This window comes from Phasianus colchicus, unplaced genomic scaffold, assembly GCF_987193195.1.
Source record: "Phasianus colchicus unplaced genomic scaffold, bPhaCol1.hap1.1 HAP1_SCAFFOLD_60, whole genome shotgun sequence".
NCBI lineage: Eukaryota > Metazoa > Chordata > Aves > Galliformes > Phasianidae > Phasianus > Phasianus colchicus.
The window spans coordinates 241,313-268,005 of record NW_028325236.1 but is presented as its reverse complement, the minus strand read 5'-3'; the positions used below and the strand labels follow the sequence as shown (position 1 = coordinate 268,005).

Genomic DNA, 26,693 nt, shown 5'->3' with positions numbered 1-26,693 from the left:
AGAGCCACAAAGATGATCAGGGGGCTGCAAAGACAGGCTGAGGGAGCTGGGCTTGTTCAGCCTGGAGAAAAGAAGGCTGCGAGGTGAGCTCATTGCAGCCTTTCAGTACCTAAAGGGAGCCTACAAACAGGAGGAGTCCACTCTTTGAAAGGGGAGATAACAGCAGGACAAGGGGAAATGGTTTGAAGTTGAGGTAGGGAAGATTTAGGTTGGATGTCCGGGGGAAGTTCTTTCCTATGAGAGTAGTGAGGTGCTGGAACAGCTGCCCAGAGAGCTTGCGGATGCCCCGTGCATCCCTGGAGGTGCTCAAGGTTAGATTGGATGGGGCCCTGGGGTTTGACTCTGTGGGGGTGCCCCAACGCTGGGGTGTGACACCATTCGAGTGACAGAGAGGTGTCCCCAGCTTCATGGCGTGACACTGTAGGGGTGTCCTCAACTTCGGGGTGGGACACCATTGGGATGACACAGGTTTGTTCGCAGCTTTCAGGTGTGCCACTGTGGGGATGACATAGGGCTGTCCCCAACTTCACGCTCTGGGAGTGTCCCCAAGTTTGGGGATGTGACACCACGATGCGGTGTCCTCACTTCCCCTGGGAAGTCCTCGAGCTGCTTCTGAATGCCTCCGAGGATGTCCTGGGCACACGTGGGACCCCCTGGACCCTACAGGATCCTTCTGGGACATCTCCAGACCCTTCTGGATGAACCCACGGACCCCATGGATCAACATGAGAACTCCCCAGACCCGCCAAATCCTCTCTGGGACATCCCCAGACCTTCTGGATGACTCCAGGATCACTCAGACCCTTATGAGGACTCTCTGGACCGTACCAGACTCAACTGGGATCATCTTCAGATCAGCCCAGGGACTTCTCAGTGCTCCTGGACACATAGTGGGAGCTCACAGATCCTTCCAGGGGCCCACGGGATCAACCTGGGGACGCCCTGGACACCCAAAACCCACCTGGGACATCTCCAGACTCTTCTGGTTGAGTCCTGAACCCCCTGGATGCACCCAAACCTCTCTAGGACTTCTCCTGCAGATCCTTCTGCATGATTCCAAGGGAGGATAAGGAGGGTTCAGCGGGGGGTGGGAGGGGGAGAAATGAGCTAGTGAGGCTGGGGATGGAGGGAGAGGTGGAAGAGGGAAACTGGAGAGTTGTGTGGAGCTTCTGTGGGGTGGAAAGGGAGTCTGGGGGAAGAGAGTGAGGGGAATGAAAAGAGGAGAACAAGGCTGACCACGTGAGTGGAAAGGGGGTCTGGGGTGGAGGGAGGGGTGGGAGGGGAGAATTGGAGGTTGTGGGGGGGGCTTCTTTGGGACATGAAGGGGGTCCAGTTGGGGGAAATTGGGGGCCAACATAGGGGAAAGGGACTCCAGAGGGCAGGGAAGAGGGCATGGGGGTACAGGGGACTGTAGGGGTCAGAAATGGGGTGAGGAGCGGGGGGAGGAAGGGAAGACAGGGGACCCTGCGGGGTAAATTGAGGGGACTGGGGAATGGTAGGAGACTCTATGGATCAGAATGGGGGAATTGGAGCAGGGGAACTTGAGGGGACAGGGAATTCTGGGGGTCAGATAGAAGGGACGGGGAGCAGACAAAATCTAGGGGAGAAAACGGGAAGACTCGTGGGGGGGCGAGATTGGGGACACAAGGGATCAGAGTGGGAGACAGACAGACACGGAACCCTGGGGGTCAGAATGGGGAACAGGGGCAGACAGTGACGGAGGAACTGAGGGGACGGGTAGAAGAAGACTCCAGCGATGAGAATGGGGGAAGTGGAGGCGGGGTACGGGGGGGGAGAGCGTAAGCCCAGCGGTCAGACTGAGGGACTTGGGAGGTTGTGGGCGACCCGCGGCGGGGGGGATGGGTGTGGGGGGAAGGCAGTGAAACACCGTGGGTGGGGGGGAAGGGCGGGGGGCACAGGGCACCTCCCGCCGCCGAGCAGAGGCCCTGAGCAGCAGAGGACCCATGCGGCCAAGACAGGACGGCCCCAGCCCCGATGCCCCCGGTGCCCCCGCCGCCCCCGAACACCCACTCGTAGAAGCTGAGGCGGCGCTCGGAGTCCGGGGCTGCGCCGCGGCGCTGGAGCAGCGCGGGGCCCCGCTCCGCTTCCGCATGGCCGCGTCCTCGGGTCGCCGCGTGATGACGTCACTCCGCGGGGAGCGGGGACGGCACGTCGCTCGAGCAACGGACGCGCCGGGGCGCTGTCGCTATGGAGACGCCGCCGCGCATGCGCTGTCGCCGCGGGGACGGCTTCCCGCGCCGCAAGGAGGGAGGGCGCGCTGTCGCCGTGGCAGCGCGGCCTGCACGCACGGCCTGAAGCCCGAGTGGGGTTCGAGGGGCAGCGGGGGGCGAAGAAGGGTGGGGGGGGGAACGGAGAGCCCTCAGGGATCTCCTGGGGAGGTGGGGGAGCGACTGGGGGCGGGCAGAGCTCCGGGGATGGCGGCTGTGAGTGGGGCTGTGGGGTGGGACATCCGCAGGGAGATGCAGCCAAACAGGGGGATGTGGACAGAGCATGGAGGTGTGGGAAAAGGAAGACGGGCATCTGGACAACAGCGTAAGAGCCAGGCTGATAGGGAGGAATGGGAAGAAAGGGAGGGAGGAATGGGAAGAAAGGGAGGGAGGAATGGGAAGAAAGGGAGGGAGGGAGGAATGGGAAGAAAGGGAGGGAGGGAGGAATGGGAAGAAAGGGAGGGAGGGAGGAATGGGAAGAAAGGGAGGGAGGGAGGAATGGGAAGAAAGGGAGGGAGGGAGGAATGGGAAGAAAGGGAGGGAGGGAGGAATGGGAAGAAAGGGAGGGAGGGAGGAATGGGAAGAAAGGGAGGGAGGGAGGAATGGGAAGAAAGGGAGGGAGGGAGGAATGGGAAGAAAGGGAGGGAGGGAGGAATGGGAAGAAAGGGAGGGAGGGAGGGAGGGAGAGGGGGGAGGGAAATGGAAAAACAGGAAAAAAAGGGAAGAAGGGAAAAAAAGGGGTGAAGGGAAGGGAAAGGAAGGGAAGGGAATGTTGGTTCTGCATTTGATATTAAAAAGTAGCAATTGGTTTGAAGAAGTAGAACATAATGCATTTGTATTCTGTAACTTATCCTTGTTGATCTAAGAAGTAAAATACTGTATATGTTAGCGGCATGTTTTAGAAACATAATTACTGAATTACCTAACAAATTCTTTCTCACAAAACTGCAGTAGATTTTCAATGTTCTGAACAATGTGGGTGTGGAGAGCGTGATTGAGACCTGGCTGGCTGAGAAAGGCCACACAGACAGTATTCGGCTAGTGAGACGAGAGTCCTTGAGCAATGTAACAGGATGTAAACAAGGCTAACGAGGAGAGAGTCCTTGAGCAAACTAACAGGATGTGTAGGAAGGTAGGAGAATGTAGAAATAAGAAAGATGAATGGCATGGTCTAATCACAAAAAGTACAAAGAAGGGCTGGGGCAACAAGTAGCTGAAGAGCCTATCAGGAGCTCGGGCTTTGCAATGTGTATGAGCTTCATTAGCGCCAACATAAATGCACGCAACCTTCTGATTAAAGTTGAGACTTTCTGATCAATTCTGTGGTCGTGTGTTTGTCTCCCGCCGAGCTTCGACTAATGGTGACCCCGACGTGATACCCGTTGGATAGAACCAGACGAGCGGCGTAGGAAGTTCGGGTCCCTAAGCAGCGGGGACGGCGAAAGCACTCCGAGAAAGAAGAGGTGCCGCGCCTCAGGACACTCTGTGAGACCTGACCGATACGGGCTGCCGGACTTTGCAAGGCTGCAACAGCGCTGAAACTTAGGTATGGAAAGGGAAGCAGCTTATCAATTATTTACTCGCTTTTTAGAAGAGCGTGGGATAAAAGGAATAGATCTTAAAAAAGGGCTCCCTGGATTATTGGCCTATGGTCAGAGCCGGGGTTTGCTTGTTAACCCTCATTCAGTCCATGAGCTGAGTGAGTGGTGGAAGTTTGGAGATGTGTTGTGGGAGGCTACGATAGAGGACAATAAAGTGGCAAGGAAACTGGGGAAGTTATGGAAGGCAGTTCATAATGAATTGCTTCAGAGTCAGGGTGAGAAAAGGGCAGCTCAACAAGTTGTGGGGGCACACCAGCGAAATGAGGGTTACGGGAATTGGCCGCCAGCAGTTCCTCCTGCCGTAAGCACAATCGTTATCCCAGCCGAACGGGCTGTGGGCTCAGAGCCAGTAAATGCTCCAGCCGCCGGCTGGGAGCCAATGACTGTTCCAACCGCGCCTTGTGGAACCATTAACCCCTTCAGCAACTGCCCTAGAAAAGCAAGGCGATGAGCCGGTCCCTGGGGCAGAAAGTGCCCTGGCGGAGGCAATCGCAAGAGAGCGCAGAGAGGCATGGGCGAGCATAGCGAAAGCATGCATGGAGCAGCGGGATGGTGAAGGGGCGGCGGCGGTGCAGGAATTGGCGTGCCCTGTGACCTATACTCCTTTGGCTGCAGGAGGAATGCAGGCAACCATATCAGCATTAGACTGGAAATTATTGTCACAGCTGAGGGCTCCAGTTAGCCAGTGTGGAGTCACGGGTGAGCCAGTGAAGCAAATGTTGGATTTTATCTGGGGTTCACAAATATTGCTACAAGCAGACATAAGGGGAGTAGCAAAGTTGATATTTACTCAGCATCAGTTATTGCTGTTTATTGCTCACTGGCAAGATCTGTGCCAGCAGAGTGTGATGATTCAGAGGCAGCCAGGAGATCCGCTGCATGGGGTAACACTTGATGAACTACTAGGGCTGGGACCATACGTGAGGACGGAGACTCAAGCCCTCTTAGGTCCGGACAAATTGAGAGAATCTATGCAATTGGCTAGGCAGGCCATGTCCAGAATTAGGGCACCAGGTGGACTCCCCTCATGCATGGGAATCCAGCAAGGAAGGAGTGAGGATATCGGGAGCTTTATTGATAGGATAGCGACAGCTATAGAGGCTGCAGGGGTACCTGAATACATGAAGGGAGCTATGTTAAAACAATGTGCATTACAAAATTGCAATTCTACAACTCGGGGAGTTTTAAACACATTGAGTAGTGGATGGACAATAGAAGAAGCACTAGAGCGAATATCAAATATACCTAGTGGTCCACAAGCATTATTAGTGAAGGCAATGGCAGATCTGGGTGAGGGATTAAAAGCCCAGGCACAAGCTAGTCAGTCGCAGGTAATGGCAGCTCTTGCACCTTTGCGAGCGTCAGAAGTCCACACACGCTGAGCAACAGATGACACTCCTGCATGAAACACTGGCAGCAAAGGACTAGTGATAGCACCAGAAAAGATCCAGCATACGTCCCCCTGGAAATATCTCAGACTGATATTAAATGATAAAATCGTCATGCCGCAAAAGCTTCAATTGAAGACAGACATAAGGACTTAAAACGACACCCAAAAATTACTAGGAGCCCTGCAGTGGCTACAGCCCATAGTCAGCATTCCAAATGAACTTATAGAATCATTGCGGTCTATATTGCGGGGAATGGTTGTGCATACTCCCATTGCAGCTCACGGAACCCACAAAAAGAACGGTGTCAGGATGCGAAACGATGAGAAAGACTGAAACCAGGCTTGAAACGACCATGAACTCATAGTGATTGGGATTGTGTGCTTCTTATTATTTGGTTTTGCTTTGTAACTTGTTGTATTTCAAACAGCAGAGTAGTAACCGTTGTTGTGTGGTTTTTATTTATTTTTAATTTTTTTTTAGTAATAGATTGAATGTGAATTAACAGGATTTAATGTTACTAATGCTGAAATCTATGGAGATAGCTATTTTAATGTATTGGTAGTGCTAAGACAAAACCTGGAAAGGAATCCCAAGCAAAGGGATGACCTTATATTATAGAATGATTAACTCTCTTTCATCCCACTATTCGGGAATTTAAAATATGATCATGAAGCACCTGAGACAAAGGCACACGCTAAGAGAGTTAACCTTGATAGTTTATTCTGCAAGCAGATGTTCCATTTGGCCTCTGTATCACGCACTGGCCATGCGGATGCAGTGTACAAATGGAAAATACTCTTTGGACCCTGAGAAGAACAAAAGAAAGAGAGAATCTGTGGTGGGTGAGAGAGGAAAAGTGCACCTTGAAGCAGGGGACGCCCTGCTGGCACTGCCTATTGCATTCATCACCCTTTTTCTGCAGGTTGTTGTTTCTCGAGGCTCAGTAAGTAATAATGCCCCTAGTTCTATCTGGCATGCAAAGTTCCTCAACTATTAATTTTCTATTAGCCCAAAGGCACAATCATGAGCACTCTAAAAGCATCTGTTGAAAAATCACTAAGATTTGTACAAAATCAATATATCAGAATATATAAAAGTTGAAGACTTCTTTCAAAGCAGTTAGAGATTAGCACAGAATGGGGCCCTTGGGGATTTATTTCCAGGTTGCAGAAAGTTGGGCTGCAGACCAAACACGTTTGTTCTTTTTAGTAGGTTAACAGTATTTCTTGTCATGATGTTATGTTTGCCTTGTTTCCTTTCTCACACTTATAGTATTGTCAATCGAGGCCTTGATTGAGTTATAATGATTGTATTATTAATATAATTAGTGTTATTATTTTATAGTATGGTAGAAGTTTGCTAATAAACAAAAAAGGGGGAAATGTGGGAACGTAAGAAAAAACTGCATGGAGCAGCAGCTGCGGAGCAAGATAAGTGGCGTGAGAACCAAGGACACCTTCAGAAGAAGAAAGAACATCTCACGGCTCTGATTGGCTAAGCAGACAAATGCCACTTCAAGGGTATTAGAGGAATTGTTGGTAGATACAGATTCAGTCAGACATGCCACGCTGCAAAATCACGCCGCTATAGACTTTTTACTGCTGGCTCATGGGCACGGATGTGAGGACTTTGATGGAATGTGCTGCATGAACCTCACGGAACACTCGTCATCAATACACCAACAAATAGCTAAGCTACAGCCCCTCACCAGCCATTTGCAGGAAGAAGAGGGTTTGGGGTTAGAGGACTGGCTCCGTGGGCTAGGAATTGGTCCCTGGTTTCGAGACATCATACGATTCATGCTTATGATACTGGGGGTGTTAATTGTGTTACTGTTGGTGGTGCCATGTGTGTTCTCTTGTCTACAGCGCTTAATACACCGAGCAATTGATAAGCTAGTAGGAGCTAGCCTAGGTGACCAAAAAGAAAACAGGGGAAGTGTGGAGAGCGTGATTGAGACCTGGCTGGCTGAGAAAGGCCACACAGACAGTATTCGGCTAATGAGACGAGAGTCCTTGAGCAATGTAACAGGATGTAAACAAGGCTAACGAGGAGAGAGTCCTTGAGCAAACTAACAGGATGTGTAGGAAGGTAGGAGAATGTAGAAATAAGAAAGATGAATGGCATGGTCTAATCACAAAAAGTACAAAGAAGGGCTGGGGCAACAAGTAGCTGAAGAGCCTATCAGGAGCTCGGGCTTTGCAATGTGTATGAGCTTCATTAGCGCCAACATAAATGCACGCAACCTTCTGATTAAAGTTGAGACTTTCTGATCAATTCTGTGGTCGTGTGTTTGTCTCCTGCCGAGCTCCGACAATGCTTGTGCATTGGGATGGCATGTAGCTCAGGTAGTACCCCTTCCTCCGGGGTGGACCAAGGATTCCCAAGGGATGCAATGTATGGTTGCCCTGTACCAGGAGAAAACAGCCTGGGAAAATGAAGCCTGAAAATCACTCTCCCTGTTGTTTCCCCGGATATCAGAGATAGATGCCAAAATCCCTCCTGCATTCTCCATGGCCATCGGTAACCGTACAGCTTGTCTCTCAAGGCAGGGTGTGAGGGCTATCAGGCCTATAGGGAATTTCTCACTGTGCAGTGGAACCTTGGATGTTACGAAGGATTTGGCGGGGAACTATTCAAGGCTGGGAATCCCCAGAGCGGATCTCTGGTGGCATTGCGGTGGGAAGATCTTACGGTCCACTCTCCCATCTCATTGGGGAGGTACCTGTGCACTTGTTCAACTGGCTATACCGTTCACTCTGGCATTTGAGAAGGATCTATCACACATTCGCAAAAGGAACAGAAGAGGTTTAGGAATCCCATTTGATGATGATACAATATATAAAGACTCAATTGGGGTGCCCAGAGGTGTCCCTGATGAATTTAAGGCTAGAAATCAATTGCTGCAGGATTTGAATCTCTATTCTGGTGGGTGACAATTAACAAAAATGTAGATTGTATAAACTACATCTATTACAATCAGCAGAGATTTATAAACTATACAAAGGAGGCAATAAAGGGAATTGCAGAACAATTGGATGCTACAAGCAGGATGGCCTGGGAGAATAGGATCGCCCTAGACATGATATTAGCTGAAAAAGGGTGTGTGTGTGTGATGTTGGGCACCCAATGCTGTACCTTTATCGCAAATAACACAGCCCCAGCTAGCACAATAACTAGAGCATTACGGGGGCTTACTACTCTTGCCAGTGAATTAGCAGAAAACTCAGGAATAGGTAATTCCCTCACTGGGTGTTTGGAGTCCTGGTTTGGCAAATGGAAAGGGATGATTGTGTCCTTATTTACTTCTTTGACTGTGGCAGCAGGAGTCCTGACGGCCGTCGGTTGCTGTATTATCCCCTGCGTGGGGGGATTGGTGCAGCGATTAACAGAAACTGCGCTGCCTAAGCAAACAGCAGTGGAACCACCACCGCACTCGGATAAAATGATGATATTAGACGAAATGGAGAATGAAGAAAATGAAGAAGTTTTTAGAATCGTACCTTTAAAAAAAGAAAAAAGAAAAAAAGGAATTGCAGAAATCAACACTTTGAAAGAAAAAGAGGGGGGAATTGTGGAAATGGAATGTTGTTTCTGCATTTGACATTAACAAGAGCAGCTGGTTTGAAGAAGTAGAACATCATGCATTTGTATTCTGTAACTTATCCTTAGAAATAGTTGATCTAAGAAGTAAAATACCGTATATGTTAGCGGTATGTTTTAAAACATTATTACTGAATTATGTGATTAATTCTTTCTTGCAAAACTGAATAGTTGTTAAATGGTCCAAACAATGCGAGTATAGTGTGTTAGGGATTAGAAAACATACTATAGAGTTGTTCTGTTAGATAAGAAACTGCCAGCAAGAGAAAAACAGATGTAGCAAACATCAGAGAAGCCAGGGCCTCTACACAAGGCCGGACTGTCTCACTCCGTGAGAAGTTGGGATGTGACAGGCAGGCGCCAAGATAGCACAGAAACATAAGCTCTTAGTTGTTTAATTACCCCTAGCATTTGTGCCCTTTACACTGGTCACTGTTCTGGTCATCCCTCTGTCCTCGCACAGAGATAAGCTGGGAAGGACAGAGGGGAGTGTCTTGGAGCCCGCCTGCGGCACCCTGAGGTTCCCACAGAGCGGGACAGCTCTGCTTCGTGCAAAGGCCCTGGCTCCTTGAAAGCGTGTTCAATGTGTTTCACTTCTGCTGGCCTAACGAACCACCTCACAGCGGGTTTCCCAGCTCAGAACACTACACCCACATCGCTTAGGACATCTAGAGCCTACCGCAGCTTTGTGAGAAAGGATTTCTCACGTAACTCGGTAACTGCGTTTCTAAAACACGCTACTAATGTGCGCACGGAACTTCCACTTTTCACATCAGCTGTTTCTAAGGATGCGCCACAGCGCGCTTCTTCAGATCAACCGCCCTTTCCAATACCCGACGCAGAAACGACGCTTCCGCTCTCCGCGGCGCGTCGCTACGGGTGAGCAGAGCGGCTCGGTACGCCTCACCGCGCCGAGCTCCGTAAGACGCGCGAGGGCAGGCCGGCCGAGGACGGGACCGGCGGCGCGCGCAGCCCCTCGCGGCGCCCGGCAGCCCGCGCCGAGCGGCCCGACGTCCCGCGGCTCAAAGCGCCGCCGCGCGAAGCGCGAACCGGCCGCTCGGCGCCGCGCATGCGCCGCCCCGCCCCGCGCTGTGACGTCGCGCGTCGCCGCGGTCGGCAGGGAGGGCGTTCCGCCGCGTGCGGCGGGGAGCTCCCTTAGCGGCGCGCGAGTGCCGGCCTTCCGCCGCTCCCTCTCCCTCGCTCCTTCTCCTGGCCATGGCACGGCGCACGAAGCCCGAGGTGGAGCGGTACGTCGCCTCCGTGCAGGCCGCCGCCTCCTCTCCCAGAGCGGTGAGTGCTGCGGCCCGGCCGGCGCCGCCGGCGGCGCTCCCTCGGCCTTCCCCGGGCCGCGGTGGGGGCCGCTCCCCGCCCGCCCCGTCCCTCCGCCCCTCCCGCGGGTGCCGGGCCCGAGGGCGGGCTCCTCCGGCGGGGAGTCGAAGCCGAGGGAGGCTGCCGGCGGGCGGGCGCGGAGTCGCCTCCTCGGAAACGCGGTTCGCCGCAGCTGCGCGCCTCGGAAAGCCGCTGAGCCCTCGGCGGCTTCGGAAGGAGCCCGGCGGCGGGGCGGAGTTCGGCTCCCTCCCGTTCCGTGGGCACGGTCCCCGGGCTTCCGGCCTTCCCTCTCTCGAGGAGCCGGAATAGGGAACGCGTGCCGTTCGGCTTTGGGCTCGTTTGGCCGCTGTGCGGCTGCTGTTGCCGTGGGTGCGACGGCGTTGTGAAACGCCGGCAGGAAGAGAGGGAGAGGCGGGGGGAAATAGCTCTGCTGCCTGCGTTGGTGGCTGGGCAGCCGGGTGATCCCCTGCTCTCTGGAACGACTGGCTGTGGAGCGCGGTCGGTGATGGAAGTAGCTGCTGGTCTTCCTGTTGCGTTGATTTTGGAGAGGAGGGTTGTGCGAGGCTGCCGGCGTTTCTTTTGAAATTCCTTTCCAGCCCCGTTTACGAGGAGGCGGGGCAGGCGAGAGAGGAAGGTGACAGAAGCATGGACAGGAGGAGCTTGATTTGTGGCATTTGTTTTCTTCTGCAACGTAGATAGGTTGCAAGAGAAACAGCTTGTATGTAGCTGACCCCATTCTCCTCTCTTTAGTCGGAAGTGTGCTTGTGAAAAGTAACAAGTGTGAGGACTTGCTTTGCTACTAACCTCAGTTTCGCTTTGGTAGCCTTTGCCAGTTACTGGGAAGAAATGTTATGTTCTTACTCCTGTGTCTTTCAAAAACAAAGCCCAGAGTACAAGGAGTGAACTGGAGCTGATAACTGTGAAGACACTTTAGGAAGTATTATGCACCCCTGGAAAGAAGGGTCTCCCTACTCAATTACTTCAAAAGTACTGTATATTTAAAATGTACCCTTTGTTTTTTTTTCTTCAGAGATCGTTAAAAGGATTCTTTTTTGCTAAGCTGTACTTTGAGATAAAAGAATATGAACTTGCTAAGAGGTAATAAACGTTACGTATGTTGTTCTGTTCTTTAAAGTGTGATGGGAAAGCTAAATGAAGTAGAGTGGAGAAATGAAGACCGTTGTCATGCTGTTTTAAGGTAGCGGCAAATGGGAAATATGGTGCCATTTAAATCTTCCTAAAACGGCAACTTAAAGCATGGGTAGTTACGTGGTGCTGTAAAAACCCATCCGGTAGAAATGTCTTTTATGCCATCGTGTTACGTCCTTCTTACAGTTCCTGTGAGCTACTGCTTTATTTAATGAAGGCCAGTGCTTGCAGGCAAATATGCAACATCTGTACGTGTAGCAATAATGTTGTGCCTTACTTGAAGATCTAGATCAAGCCCCTTGAACTAAATACAGCTAACTGTCCTGTATGACAGATTAAAGTCCCACGTTAGCTGCAAGGTGTGGGGGGACTTGTAATACTGAGGAATACTGATCCTTCTGGTTTTTCTTTCTTTCTTTATTTACTCTGTAGATATACATCTATTTATCTCAGTGTCCGAGAGAGAGATCCCAAAGCGCACAGGTTTCTGGGACAGATCTACGAGGCTCAGGATAACACGGAAGAAGCTTTTGGGTGTTACAAGGTAAGCACCTCACTCACCTCCCTGTCCTGCTTTATTCCTTTGTAAATGGACTTGATCTTTGTGCTTCCTGCTCTGATAGTCTTCTTCCCGCTGCCCTTTGGACTAAGAATATGTGAGCCCTGTAGAATTCTGCAGTAGGGATTATGGTGACAGCAGTAATCTGGCTGCTACTGAAAGACTGGACTGAGAGTGTTTTTCAGTTGCATTGTTTGTTTTCTTGTTAGCGGTGGGCTTTTTGTTTGTTTGTTTCCTCAGAAGTAGAGGGAATGGGGCAAATACAGTTCCGATTAGGTAAGCATATAAATGTGAACTTCACAGTCTGTGTTTCATTATTCGGGCACCGGGGAGGGAGAGGATACACACAAAAGTCTTGTTGCCAGCACAGTGACTGAGTGCCATCAGTCTTTGTGACTTAATTCTGTTTTCCGGAAGCCTCCGTATTAGGTTAGGCTGGAGATACCCCTGGTCTGGCTGTCTGAGTAGAGCAGCAGCGGGTGGTAGAGGAGCTGGTTTTGACATTGTTTCTCTTATGGTGTTCTGAATTCCAGCAGTTGTCTGGGTGTTACAAACCAATGGTGGCCTTCTTGAAAGGGAAAAAGGCTTTTCTTAAAGTAGTGAGAAAGTATTTATTGATAGTTCTAATTTGACTTGCTGGGTCTGTTTAATGGGGGACATGTTTGACATGTTTTCTTTCTTGTTCTACGTGGACTGCAAGATCAAGTTACTAGTAACCTTTTTTCTTATGTGCATGCATGGGGAAAACCAGCGTTCTGTGGAGCTGAATCCAATGCAGAAAGATCTTGTACTGAAGATTGCAGAGTTACTATGCAGTAACGACATCACTGATGGAAGAGCAGAGTACTGGGTTGAGAAAGCTGCCAGTCTCTTCCCTGGGAATCCTGCTGCTTACAGATTGAAGGTAAATTCCTGCTTCTGATCTCTGTTCTGTGCCTAGAAGAAACTTTAGTTGCGTCAAGCGATGGGAAAACCATGGTAGTAATATTATCCAAGAGGTCAAGATTAGATAGGTTAAGTATTGTCTCTATTACATGACTACACTGCTTTCTAGTTTTTTTTAATTTGAGTTGAAAACTGTCAAGTGTATGAGATGCTGTTATTCCCTAATACTGTGTAAATGCTTTCAGTCATACAATCTCACTTTTGTACAGGTGTTAGTTTTCTGGAGCACAACTGCAATGAAATCAAAGTCTTGAGAGGCTTGTGCTTTGGGATTTTTTGTGTGGTTATGTTATTTTATTTTTTTTAGACAAGCTGTTCTGTATTGACGTGTGTCATCTTTGAACCAGGTGGTTTGACAGTCTTAACTTAGCATCTAACTTAGCATCTACAGGATGCAAACTCTAAAGCTTTGGGTTTTGTGTTTTTGTTTTTTTTTTTTTTTCCCTCACTTCTAAAATGTTTGTCAAACTCTCAGTAGCACCTACCAGCTTTCCAGAGCAGTTTGAGTAATGTAGCCTGTAATGGCGATGAGAAAACAGTCAGGTAACATAGTTGCTGAAGAGGCTCTCGTAGAGAATGAAATTTTAACGTGTTGCCTTTGTATGTGATAGGAGCAGTTACTGGAGCGTAAAGGCGAAGATGGCTGGAATCAGCTCTTTGATATGACTCAAACCGAGCTCTATGCGAGACCAGACGATCCCTACCTTAACATCAGACTGGTTGCTCTCTACCGTTCAAATAATAGATTAAGAGATGCTGTGCTTCATTGTCAGGAGGCGGAGAAGAAAATACCTGTAGACTCCAGCTTGGAGTGGTGTTTGTGCGTCATAAAGACATTTGAGGTATTTAATCATGTTTTGATCCTGTCATAATCTCCCATGTCCTTGAAACCGGTGTTATTCTCTTAGTATCGTTACAATGGCAGCTAATTCTCAAGTGGCTTAACTCCTTTAAATGTAATGTCTGTGGAAACAGTGATTTATTTAGGATTTTCTTAAGCCTTAAAGCGTTGTTTAGTTTCTAGCTGAGGTATTAAGTTAGATACAGCAGCTCCATCAGGGAGGGAATTGCTGAGGCAAATAGTTCCTGGAACATTGCTGCTGAAGAATACGTTAACATCTCACCTGGGAAACTGGATTATGTAGCAAGAAGTTCTGGAGAAACTCTTGCCTTCATAGAAGGATGGCGGTTCCTCATTCTGTGATGAACTTTATTCTTTAGGAATATCTTGAATCAGTACGAGACTTGGAGGCTGATAAAAATAATTGGAGAGCTGTCAAGAAGGATCATCTGCTGGCCTATTCTAGCTTGGCTAAAATGACGCTTGCTTCTAGAGATGTTTGACAAAGCAGAGGGGCCCTTGAAAGGTACTCTTTTAACTGTTCTGCTTATTTAAAAAAAGAAAAAAAAAAAAGAAAAAAATTGAATATTTTTTCTGGGTCACCGAACTTCTAGCAGGCATCATTTTCAGTGAGTAGCTGTTTTATGGATGGAAGAGGAGTTCCTCTGTACTAACTGCAAAGAGCAAATGTTGCTAGGCTTGATCCGCAAGCTGTGTCTGAGCTAAAGGCCTCAGAGAAGACTCAGTGATAGGGGTCTAGTATAAATCCTGGGAGACCAGGACTTGGTTGAAAATGAATCTTTTCTATGTTCCAGTTTTGATTGTGTGCTTCACTCAGTGAAGCCGTGTGCGGATGGACCTGATGAGCTGTCTCGTACCTTCCTTGAAATGAAAGGACACTTCTACATGCACGCTGGAACTTTCCTGCTGAAAACGGCCCAGAACAACGAGACACAATGGAGAGATGCATGTGAACTCGCAGCATTGTGTTACCTGAAAAGTTTCCACGTAAGTCACTCTTCAGTTTGTGCCTGTAATTGTTGCAGTTCTTGAATGCTCTCACTGTATGCGCACTGAACGCCTGCATTCCAAAAACTAACTACTGTTTTTAAGGCTGTCTCCTGGCCAAATCTTACCCTTCCATACTTGTTTAAAAGATTTCAAGTAGTGTGAAGAAAATCTCATCTGTTTCACTTGTCAGAAGTAAAGTGACTAAGGGCTAATGAGTGTGTTTCCTATAGGCTATTCCCTTCTCTGTAATGCAGCTAAAATAACTAGTATTAAGGTTATTGGTATGGGGGGGAGGGGAATGACCTGAGTAGCTCTCATATACTAATTCCATAAGCAGCAGAGCTTGATCAAGCTTAATTCTTTGCTTTATGGAATAAAATCAGCAGATGATGCTTTACTAGCGTTTGAAGCTATTAAGAAAGTGGTTTCGTACTGGAATCTTGCCATTGTAAGTTTGTAAATTGCATTACTTCAAAATGCTTTTCTATTACTTACATTCTGACTGATTATTCCTAATCCATATGCTGTTACTTAGCTTTATCAAAGAAAGGCAGAAGAGGTTGAGAGTGGTGATACGTTACCAGAAGAACGCAAAGCCTATCTTGTTAAAAGAAAGCATTACCTGATGAAGATCATTGACGAAAGCTCCTCTGACCCGTCAGTAGCTGACTAAGTAAAAGAATTAATGCTTGTGTGAGTTGTCGTCTTACGTTAATGTTAACAGATATAGGGCTTTCCTGGGGGAACAAAAACAACAAAAAACACCCAGAATTTCTGTGCAGAAAGCCTTGCAAACTGTGCAGCCGTAGATCAGAGCACAGCCTCTTGCTCTGAGGAAGAATTGCGATCATGACTTGCATTTCAAATACATTTCTAGCTGCCGGTATCTGTTAAAGCTGTAACGGAAATGCTGAATGCAGTGATCCAGGAGCTTGGAGAGAATGGTGAAGAGGGAAGTCTTGCCTCCGGAAATATCTCACCAGCTGCACACGTGGAAGTAAAATATTCAATTCCATCACCTAAGAAGTTCTCTTTCTCGCCAACAAATACCTACCAGGTATATTAGCCGGTTACTCTTCTAGGGAAGTGTTACGTTTGTATAAAAAAATCCAAGTTCAATTAGTTTTTTTCTTTTCTTTCCAGTTTTCTCCTAAGACTCTCTCTCAGTGGGCAGAAGATCACAAGTCCTTACTTCAAAAGCTGTGTCAGCACGTGGAAGCTTTAACGGTAAGCAACTTTAGTCACTATATTCGATGCAGAACAGTTGATCTTTTTGTTCTGGTAAGTACTTTGTGACCCAAGCATTGAACTTCCCTTACCAGGCTACCTCTTAAAACTCAGTGAAGAGAACTGCTATAAACATCTGCTTAAAGTGAGTTCAAGAGTAAAACTTTGTTGCCTACAAACTCTGATTTGGTACTCAGATATGGGAAGCAATCCTGAGGATTGTGCGTGCAGAAAGTTGTGCTTTCTTCAGCTTAGCTACTGTCATCTTTGTTCTGGGTTTATTTCTAGCTTCAGGGAACAGTCTCAGTTTCGTAAAGCATGGGAAGATCATAGGTTATTGCAGCACTTAACTCATCTTTTTTGTGTGTGTGTCTCAGACCTTGAACATGCTTTTAAATAGCAGAGGAGCGTAGGGATCGTTCCTTAGGTTTTCTCCAAATACCAATGTAACATGTTTACATGCTCTTAATTGAAACACTGTCTTTAATAGAATGAAATACGGGAAATGAAACGTAATAGTTCCAGTGTAAATGTATCATCTCACTGCTGGCCTGCTGGAAGCTATGAAACAGATACAGTGTCAGATGGTTATTGGAGAGCACAAAATCTTCATGAAGCTCCTTTAAGGGGTAAGTTGATGCTGAATTTTTAATTGAACACTTAGCTAAATGGAGTAAGACTTCTTAAAATGTTTCTGCAGTGTTCTGAGATGAATGAGTAAAACTGGTCCCCTGGGAAAGTTCACTCAAGTCAGTAATCACAAAAACTGGATATAAGCTCCTTTCTTGGTGTTCCTTTTCAGTTGCTACCTCTGGCCCATCTGTTCACTGTAGCCAGTCACCTGCTTGTAACTCGCAGTATCTTCAAAGAACTGCTGCAACCAGTGTAACACCAACAAAGGTGAGGACATACGAATCCGCTCAAGCCATTTCTACTGATGTGGTGAACTGGTTTTGTTTCTGTGTGTAGCAGGATATAACTGCGGTTCCCTAGAGAGCGTTTACTAAACTTGAGGTCTGCTGGAGACAGGCAGAAAGTTCCGTAATCAGCTAAGCTTTGGGATATTGGGTTTGGGAGAAACAGCCAGCAAAGCATGTTTTTAACCTGCTAACATATGTCCTCTGCTCGTTGTCTGCATTGTTCTTTTCCCCAAAATAGTATGGGGGCTTGATTTTTTTTTTTTTTTAAATACTAAAGAAAAATGAGTCTATTCAGCTTACGCTTCTCCCCAGTCTGTGTTTTCAGATACCACTCAAGTTTTGAACGTATGATTTTAGTTAAAACTGATTAGAGTTGAAATCTCATTTTATGGTACGCCTTGCTATTAAGAGTACATGTTGCATGGGCTTTAGCACCCTAATCCCTTTTCCTCCTTTTCCACAAGGAAGTAACGGTGCTTTTTCTTTAGGCACCTGTCTGTGGCATGGATGGACTTGCACCTCAGCAGCGTAGATATGCTCATCAACAAGCAATCCGCACGCCACCTCTGCGAAACACTTGCGCTGCCATGTTTCCTCAAGACACGTATGGCGCACCTTGGCATTTTGATGCTCCATCTGCTGGAATCATTTTGCCTTGTGGTGATCGCTACAACTACAGCCTTCCACAGGCAAGCACAAATCCACCACTGCCTGAACCAGGCTATTTCACAAAACGTGTGGTTTTAAAACCTCTAGAATCCAGTGTTAGTGCCGCACAGGACAAATTGGGATCTGCCTTTGCTAAAAAGGAAGGCCAGTGGAACTGTGACATCTGTTTAGTAAGAAATGAACCCACTGCCCCAAAATGTGTTACTTGCCAGAATACAAGCAAAACTAATTCAGAAGTATCTCTTCAAGAATTTTCCTTGAAACTTGAAGGGAAAACACCAGCATGTACCTCTCAGAATCTTGCAGATGGTGAAGCAAAGCCTGCAGAGGAAGGATGTAATTTTTCAATGTGGATGCCTCTCGGTGGATTTAAATTTGGTATACAGGAGTCCAGTAAAAATACCGCTAAGAAAGATGATCCATCCAAAGAGTGTACAACTGACTTGACAAACATGGATGAAAAAGACAAAAACGAACTGACTTCGAGTAGTGGAGTTGCACTCCAGTCTGAAGAAACAGCAGACAGGGACAAGAGTGAGCACACCCGTGAGAAAGGCACGTTGGTAACATCTCATGTTTCTCGTACTAATGCAGCCAAAGCATCTCCTTGTGGTAACAACGCTGTAGCTGTGCTGGAGGAAGCTACCAGGGAGAGAAGCGACCTCGGCCATGGTGGTGATGCTTGTGATGCCACCGTAGAAGCTTTAGAGGTATCAAGCACCTCTGAAACGCCAGCAAAAACGGAGGTTTCTGCTCCAAAGTTTGTATTTAGATCTGAATTGTCAGGAGCGTTTTCAGTAACAAAGAGACATTCCCGTTTGGGAATACTTCAGCCCCCGGTTCCCTCTTTGGATTCAGCTTGAATCGTCCAAGAAAGAGCGATGAAGGAACTTCAGCATCTCGGAAAGCAGAGCAGGAAAAAGCGGGAGTAGCTGAACCACCCAAAAGCTGTAGTGCTGCTCAGAAACCTTGGGAGAGCGAGGCATCCCAGCCGGCTCCTTCGGCACAGGGTGGGCCCTCCAACTTCTCGTTTAAAATCCTGGAGAAAGGTGAGTGTTAATTGAACCAGTAATTTATTCAAGTGTGCAGCTCATTAGTCAGTCACTTGTTAACGCTGGTCATTGTGTATTACTTCTTCTGTCTTAATAGTATGTTGTTTCTTTCAGTTCTAATGCACGTCTGTGAATCTTCAAATCCTAGACTTTCAACTTGAGTAAATATGAAGTTGTAGTTCTTTGCACGTAAGAACAGAAGTGTGCCTTATGCGGGACTCAGTGCAACTCTGTAGTGAGAAAGGGAGTTGCGGGTAGGATTTTGGAATCTGTCCGAGGCGTCAGAGTTGATCTTAGTGTTGCTTTTTTTGTAGGGAAGGAGTTTGGTACTGCTAGAACCAGGAGATGCTAATATTGTTTAAACAACGAGGCGTTGTTTAAAATGTCAGGGTGAAGTGCTGACAGTGCATTTTTTGTGTTGAACTGGCAGTGTTTGTGCTCAGGCCTCGCTCTGACTGGTAAACTCCGAAAACAGCAGTTGTGCTTAAGCTTCAACTCGAATTATCCCTTCAACTAGGAGGCATCCTTCTTGTCTGCTTCCATTCCTTTCCAGTAACTTCACATCTTTAGCTGGAGCCTTTGTTTGTCGTGGTTTTTCTTCTTGTACTTCCCAGAAGTATTGTGAAATAAGCTCTATTCAGTCTCTGGTTAATATCATCTGGAGTTCCAAATGCTCAAAGTTCATCGGTAGCACACGCTGCTGCTGACTGCTTTCTGTTTCTTACTTTCTTTTTCAGTCCTTGGTTTTGCTTTTCCTCTGTAGATGATACCCATATGGCTCTTCTCTGTGGTTGTATTTTGTTTGGCGTATGGCCATCAATAATTCTTGTAACAATATGAAAATGTTGACCTGTTCTTGGTCTGAGACGTGAATTTCAAAAGGAAAGTGTATAGTGCTACTAGAACCAACAGACAATTATTTACAATAAGTTTACAATATTTAAATTGAGAAAAACTGTCATCTTCCATTTGGCCAGTCACTCTTTCTGAGGCTGTGAGTGTCTGTGTACTAATAAAAGGTGGCACGTATTGAGCTACCGGAAATATAAGTAAATGTCAAAGGAAGCTAGTATCTGTAGTGGCAGTTGCAAGATTGAAGTCTTCATTATTGCATGGAGGTTCTTTGATAGCAGCAGAAAACCCAAGTATGACGGATTTACAGTTCCTTGGTTATCCTGAATGAGTGTCTTTTTACATAATGATGTTATTTCAAAAGCTCTACATTTAAGATGTTCTGAATATCGTTAGGTTACTTTATAATGTATGTGCCAAAAATGATCACGGTATTTAGCTGTCTTATCAGCTGTTTTCCACTAATCTTTGTGCTTTGCAGCAGGCCCCCCAGTCAAACGTGAATGTGTTACTGCTTGGGAAACTAAATCTTCTGAGCAGAAGGCTAAAGGAGAAACTCCACAGGTCCCTTCTACGTCTGTCTGTGGCTTTAGTAGCAGTGCGGAGGATGCCAGTCCAGAAGGCTCTCAGAAAGAAGTAAAAACTCAAAGAAAAAGTACGAGTCAAGTCTTTACGAAAGTTTAGGCAATAAATTTGCAGTATTATTCTTAGACTATTTTCACTTAGTGAGAAATAAAGCGTCTGGCAGATTAGAAACTACTTGACTTCTTTGACTGTGTCTCAAGTCTGTTCTGGCACTGGAACTATGGTACTACTAAGAACTTAAGTTTCTCTGGGAGAGAAAGGAAACAGCTTTGCCTCCTAAAGTAGAAACAGCTTTGGCTAGTAGAATTCCTCCTAGCAGGTATGTAAGAGTTAAGTGATTTCAGAGCAGTTTCCAAGGGAAATGGTGCTTGTTTTGGAATCGTACTGCTTCAAAGGTACTTCAGTCTCTTGTTGAGTCAAAGCTGTGTGTGTTTTAAGAGTGATGAAGAATGTCTGAAAGCTTCCAACAACAATTCTTGTTTGCTTTTTGTTTTTCCCCAGTTGTTCACTTCCCTTAATCCCTGGTAGTTAGCTGTTCTGAAACATTAGTAGCACTATAGGAAAGTTGGAGACTGAGAACTTACTATCTTGTTTTTACTGTACTGCTGTTGTAATTAAATGAAGAAATTTATCAATTTGTGGAAGGGAGGGAGGGGAGAGAGAAAATGTGGTTTTTTTGGAGGGAGTCGTTATTCTTAGTGTCCAGACTTAATGGAGTTTGAAGTTTGTATCTTTAGGCTCTTATGGCTTATTTGCTTACTGTTTTATTAATCGTACTGACTCAGTCTCTACAAGTAAGGAATAATTACATACTCCATCAACCAGTGAAGCAACAGCAACAGTATTTGTGCAGTCAGCTGCCAGCAGCGGAGAAGCAGAATCCACAGAAACTGCTCGCGTGTCAGAGAATTTACCAGGAGGTGATGATACAGCTTTTTAGGAAGTAGAACAACGTGCTTGAAGAAGCCTGATGTAGCTTTGTAAGGCTTAACTCAGTTGTTCATGTCTGGATTTCGTGTTTAACCTTAGTATGCCTAATAAGAGGAGAAGCTTACAATGACTGTAGTCTTCTAGTTTGGCTTCCTGTAAAGAATAGAACTTAATTGCAGGTTAGTATAATGACTAAGCAAGACTGATAGAGCACCAAAAAACAGTATGTAGTGTCCTTTAATTGGAACAGTTAATCTGATGAAGTCTGCAAAATGTTGTCTTCCTCTTTCTGCAATATCTTGTCTGCCTTTCCTCATCCGTTAATCATATTATGACGTCTGTTGTTTTCTTTCTTGCCTTGCCTGCTCTTTTTCTCCTTCAGAAATGCTTGTCTGTCACATGTTTCTCCAGTTCTTTCAAGCTTTTCTTTAACTGTGGAAGATGTGTTAATTGAAGGATGTTAAAAGGCAGTAATGTGCACATATAAAGTGAGGAGGATACGCAGCTGTGAGGCCTCCATTTATTATTTTCAGTTGATTCTTATTCTGATCAAATGCCAGTATTAAGTTACTTAGCAGCCTTCATAAGGGGAACACCTGGAATGCTAACAGTGCTGGGTTATCACTCAGCACATCATTCAGCAGACCTGAAATTTCACTGGGAAATATGCCGGCACACTTGATAGCTTAAAAATGAATTTCAAAGGCTGAAATCTGTTGGGCTCTCTCCTTTTGAGAAGGCAGGGCTGTTCGGTCACTTCAGTGCATGATGAGTATAGAGCTGTGGGTACAAAGCCACTGAAGAAAGGAAAACATCGAATAATTTTGGATTATGATGTCAGAATTGTAACAGTGTTGTTGGTGACAATTTCTGGGGGAAATCATGCATTACTGTGCTGTGTTTTAGGTGGAGGTAGTCTGGAGAAGAAGATGAAGGAATTCCCTTCAAAGAGAGGGCAAAATTTTACAGTTGGGCCAGAGATGCTGCTCAGTGGAAGGAGCGCGGTGTTGGAGAGCTCAGGGTCCTCTTCCATACACAGAAGAAGTGTTACAGGATCCTTATGAGAAGGGACCAAGTTCTTGAGGTGTGTGCAAAGCATGTCATCGCTAAAGAAATGAACTTAGTGCCCTCTGAAACATCAAACAGTGTTTTAATTTGGACAGCTACAGGTGATGCTGGTTAGTCGGTTGAGTGGTTTTTACAGTTCTTTTCAGTATCTTCTGTAGTTTGTTTGGCTTTGTTTTACCCTGGAGATTATACAGAACAAAAGCTGCTGATCTCTGGCTGCAGTGACTAGAGCTAAGGAAATCTCGGATTTGTTTTCAGATGGTGAAGTGAAAGTAGAGCAATTTGGGGTCAGAGCTAAAGTTCAAGAACTGGCCAATTCTTTTGAGAGGAGATTTGGAGAATGCCAGGAAAGCTTGTCAGAGCTGCAGAAGGGCCACCTCTCTCTGGCAGCGGAGCTGTCAAAGGACACCAACCCTGTTGTTGTGTATTTTGTTTCTGCCAGTGACGAACCTGTAGGACACACAACCACGGAGCTGCTTTCAAATATTGTCCCTCAAACAGCTGAAAATTTCAGGGCCCTGTGCACAGGGGAGAAAGGCTTGTGGGTTCAAGAATACCACATTTCACAGAATAGTTAGTGACTTCGATGTCAGGTAAGCTTAATGTGAAGGCTTTTCACTGAGAGAAAAAACCCATCTGGGCTGCAGCACTCCATGAATCCTGCCTGAAAGTGAGCTTTTCCAGTTCTTGAATGTGGTGAGAGTAGCCGAAATCAGCAGGGCTGCAGTCAGCAGCGATGCCTCAAGCTTTCCCGACACTTCTAGAGACCATCGCATTTTATTCTTGGAAAGCTATGACTTCAGGGGAATGCCACAGACTTGCATGTTAGACTTCGTTTCGTTCATACCTGTTATCTGCCTGATCACTTCTCTTTGGCAGCTGTTGGATCTGTAGGCTCTTCAGAGCCGGGTGTCAGCCTTTGGCAGCAGCAGGAGGCGGAGCTCCCGACGTATTGCAGGCAGTGTTTGCGCTGCTCAGGGCCTTGGCTGCAGCGTGCGTGCAGAGAACAGCGTGAGTGTTTGGCATGGCTGTGCAGCAGAGAATATGAAATGGTAGTTTTCTCACTTCCTCAGTGCCTCCCAGCACAGGACTCTGTGGTAGATCAGAAATTGGTGTGCGTGTTGGATTTGCTGTTTAGCAAGTGCATTCTCCTGCTGTATCTCTGTGTGTCTTTGTATTCTACTGTACTTTGACTGCAGGAGTTTTCTCGCAGGAGGGTCAGGGCCATCCAAACTCAGTTCTGTTGTGCTTTGAGTATGGAGCTCTTTCAAGCCTTGATTCTAGGCCTAGTGGAGTAGAAGCCAACACTGTGTGAACAACAGTTGAAAAGTGTCCTTTTCTAGAAGAGGAGCAAGGTGATGTAATTCTAGCAATTCAGTTGCAGGCTTCTTTTAACTTTGTGTAGCATGGCATTTTACATCCTGTTACTATGTTTCCTACAGGTGAGTTTGTTATTGGTTGCGTTACTAAAGCTATGAACAACCACTGGAAGTGCTTCTGCTGTGATATCTGCCAACAAGTATTGGCAGGAGTTGGATTTGTCAAGAATAACGGCAGGTGGGTCTTCACCCTTCCTTCTATCACTGATAATGATGAAAATGGAATGACAGTTGGGAGGGATGTAGAGGTTATGGTTCCTAAGGCTTTCCTGCTGAGATGGAGTAACCAAAGTGTCTTTTATGAGAAAAAGGTCTAAGAATGCATCACAAAACTGAGAGTGGATATCTTAAAATGTGTGCATAAAATATTAACTACTTGTCTACTTCGACACCAGATTTCCTGTCAAGTGTGTTTTGTACCTGGTGATGTTTCAGGATGAGTAGGATACACTGTGGTAGACACTTAAAAACAAATCAGATGCAGAAGTTTTGTCATTTTTAAATAGATTTTTATTTTCCCAACAGGGGTTCCCCAATTTGAGTCCAGTTTATCACCTTTTTCACTAATAAATGCGCTCATTTCAGTGGGATCCTTCACGGTTTTTTTTTTTTTTTTTAAGTAAACTGTGTAGCCATTGATTTCATGCTTTTAATGCAGTACATGTGGTTATGTAGAGAGTTAGGGCCCGTTTTGCCATCCAGCTTCCAATCTAAATTTCTGAAGAGTCTGAGGGTAAAGCATGGGAGTGGGGCGGGATGAAAGACTGCAATTTGCAGCACAGGGTGGTACCATAGGAAATAGGAAATCTGGGTGCAAACTTGCTTATAGCAGCAAAATGACATTATTTTTCTAATACAAAGGGCAGAAAATTGGTTGTCTTTGGCTGCTTCAGTCATTATCTTGCCTATGTTCTTTGCTTTTAGTTGAGTTGCACAAAGTGTGTTTTTCTTTTCAGATTTCCTTCATCTCGTTTCATCAGCTTCTGCAGCTGCAGAATACATAGCTGCATGTTTTTACATCCCCCAGTGATGCATGGATGAGGGGGCATTGTAGGATATAACACACGTTACTAGTTGTTTGCTTTTTAGTACAAAGGAAGCTATCATTTCATTATCATGGCAGAGGCTGATTTGAAGAACAACCTGTAGTGTTGTCAGCGGTATTGTCAGCTTATATTTTTCTTTCTCTGATGTTTGATATCACGGGGAAAATGCAGAGGAGTGCATTTTTCTTTCCTTCAATTACATTTAAGTAAATCTAAAAGAAACCTGTGCTAAGAGAGCCAGAATGTAAGCCAGGCATGACTACAGCTTTCTAACCTGTTTGAGACAAGCTCCGTAGCTATTTTCATAGAGATTTGATGCATCCTACTTAGCAGGCTTTTCTCAGAATCAATCAAGCTTGTTTAAAAAAAAATAATCATATTGAACTGTCATATTTGATGCTGCTAAAGACATTATTATAGTATAAATCCTGTTACTGAAACAAGTGCTAAAAATTAAATGATCTCTACGGAAGCTCTGAAGTTGAAATTGTTCTATTCATGCTCTCAATTAATGAAGTTTTGAACAGGAAGGAATTCACTGCTGATGCTCACGAACCGAAAGGAGAATAATTATATGGTTTACCTGCCGTGACAAAATGGGCGTCCCCATCTGTGGAGCACGTAGAAGACCAGTTGAAGGACGTGTGGTGAACGCTATGGGCAAACAGTGGCACGTGGGGGTAAGCATCAGCTGACACGTTGTCTTTCACAAGTGTAAAGGTTAACGTACTTACCTGGAATATCGCTGATCAGCTTCCATGAAAGGGTTAGAAAAGTGTGCAGCAGTGATCAGCAAATGCATCTCCTAATCCCATTTTCAACCTTGATGTGCCTGATCTTCCACTGAGAAAAGACCTCTGCCTGCGGAGCTAAAATCAGGAGATGTCCCAGGAAGCATTGCGAGGTCCTTGCAGAAGAAAATGTCACCAAGTGAGAAGCAGGATATATGGAAAGGCAGTAAAGTTCTGTGACAAACGTAGTGCTAGTGGGCATTATAACGTTTCTATGGCTTCCAGTTACTTGCCACGTAAGTATCTCTAAAGCAGTTTAGGTGACAGTTCATATTTCAAGTCTCTGTACAAGATTTACTTCTTTATCTTCCATTTAAGTTATAAAGATAAGCAGTCTAGGCCTTTTGTTGTGAAAATATCCTGTAGCATGTACTTTAATATCCTGTAGCATGTACTTTCTTCACAAGATGCAGTGGTGCTGAAAATGTAATCTTTGTCATTAATAACGTATCAGAATCACTTCAGTGCATTTTTTTTGTAACTTTTGGGTTGAAATGTTAAAGACAGTAAAAGGAATGTTATTTTAGTGATCTAAAAGTACAAAACAATAGTTGTAATTCTTATTTTCAGGATAGCTGGGCTAATCAGAATCTAGTTGCTCTTCAAGCTTAGTGTTGCTTATGTTGAGCTGTTTCAAGCTTTTACAGATGTTTAAATGAGAGCAGCTAATGACACCCAGTTTTCCCGAAGAACATAAAGACGACTTGCCACTCAGGAGTAGTGGTTTAACACAAAGCTTTTGAATGGCGTGGTCTTCCTTACAGCTGCAATTCTAAGATGACCGTGTGTTAAGATGAGCTGCATCAAGCAGCTCTTTCATCCGGTTGCTGAAGACTAACAAAGACTAAATTTGTCAGAGGACAGCACCTAGCATTTAAAGAAGAGGTATATGTAGTTGTACCGTTTCCCTCCAGACTCCCTTGACTGTGCAGTCGAGCACCATAATGGATAGACCTTTATTCTTTGGAAGCCAGGTGCAAGGTGTTGTGTACACATCTCTGCTTGGATAAATAAAGGAGGATTACATTTGGGAGTTCTGCAAATTTGCAGGTGGATCCTAAATTTGTCAGCGATGAAGGGCAGGTGATTGAAATATGCTGGCATCCCTGCAGACAATAAATGCCATGACATGATTAGCAACAGTATTGCAGTCAGGATAGAGCAAGAACATACACCAGGCAAGAGTTGTGTGTTGAGTGGATGTACAGATGTTCAGCTGGATGTTTACTAAAAATGTGTATGTGACTCTTCATTGCTGGATTTCCAATGCTCAGATGTTCAGGATTAGGGAAGCAGCAAAACAAAACCATATTTGTAGAGGGTGGAGCAGATGTAAAGAAATATTTTCATTTTTAATATCATGAAGACATTTGTAATTAGATGACGCAAGATTCAATTGGAAACCCAAATCAGACTTGCCATCCTTCTCCTTTTATTTCAGTTTAAATAAAACAGGAAAGCTATTGAGATACATTTGAGAAATTACCGTCAATAAAATCATTGCTTGAAAACTTTGT

The 26,693-nt window shown here is 45.8% G+C and overlaps 2 protein-coding genes across 2 annotated transcripts; both read left to right on the top strand.

The window, feature by feature from the left end:
• Positions 1 to 4,224: 4,224 nt before the first annotated feature.
• LOC149911673 (uncharacterized) lies at positions 4,225 to 6,098 on the top strand (the record flags this gene model as incomplete). Its single annotated transcript, XM_090133392.1, has 1 exon — positions 4,225 to 6,098. A coding segment is annotated over one exon (987 nt), but the record flags the coding sequence as incomplete, so codon positions are not given.
• Positions 6,099 to 9,919: 3,821 nt separating this feature from the next.
• On the top strand, positions 9,920 to 26,687 carry LOC149911672 (E3 SUMO-protein ligase RanBP2-like). The gene is given in 17 exon segments (XM_090133390.1): positions 9,920 to 10,113; positions 11,183 to 11,250; positions 11,734 to 11,845; positions 12,612 to 12,764; positions 13,417 to 13,647; positions 14,027 to 14,172; positions 14,462 to 14,654; positions 15,535 to 15,714; positions 15,801 to 15,884; positions 16,375 to 16,513; positions 16,687 to 16,784; positions 17,293 to 18,522; positions 19,859 to 20,882; positions 21,799 to 21,976; positions 22,403 to 22,971; positions 23,403 to 23,517; positions 24,903 to 26,687. Coding segments are annotated over 12 exon segments (2,523 nt in total). The 5' UTR covers positions 9,920 to 10,038; the 3' UTR covers positions 18,337 to 18,522; positions 19,859 to 20,882; positions 21,799 to 21,976; positions 22,403 to 22,971; positions 23,403 to 23,517; positions 24,903 to 26,687.
• Positions 26,688 to 26,693: the final 6 nt, after the last annotated feature.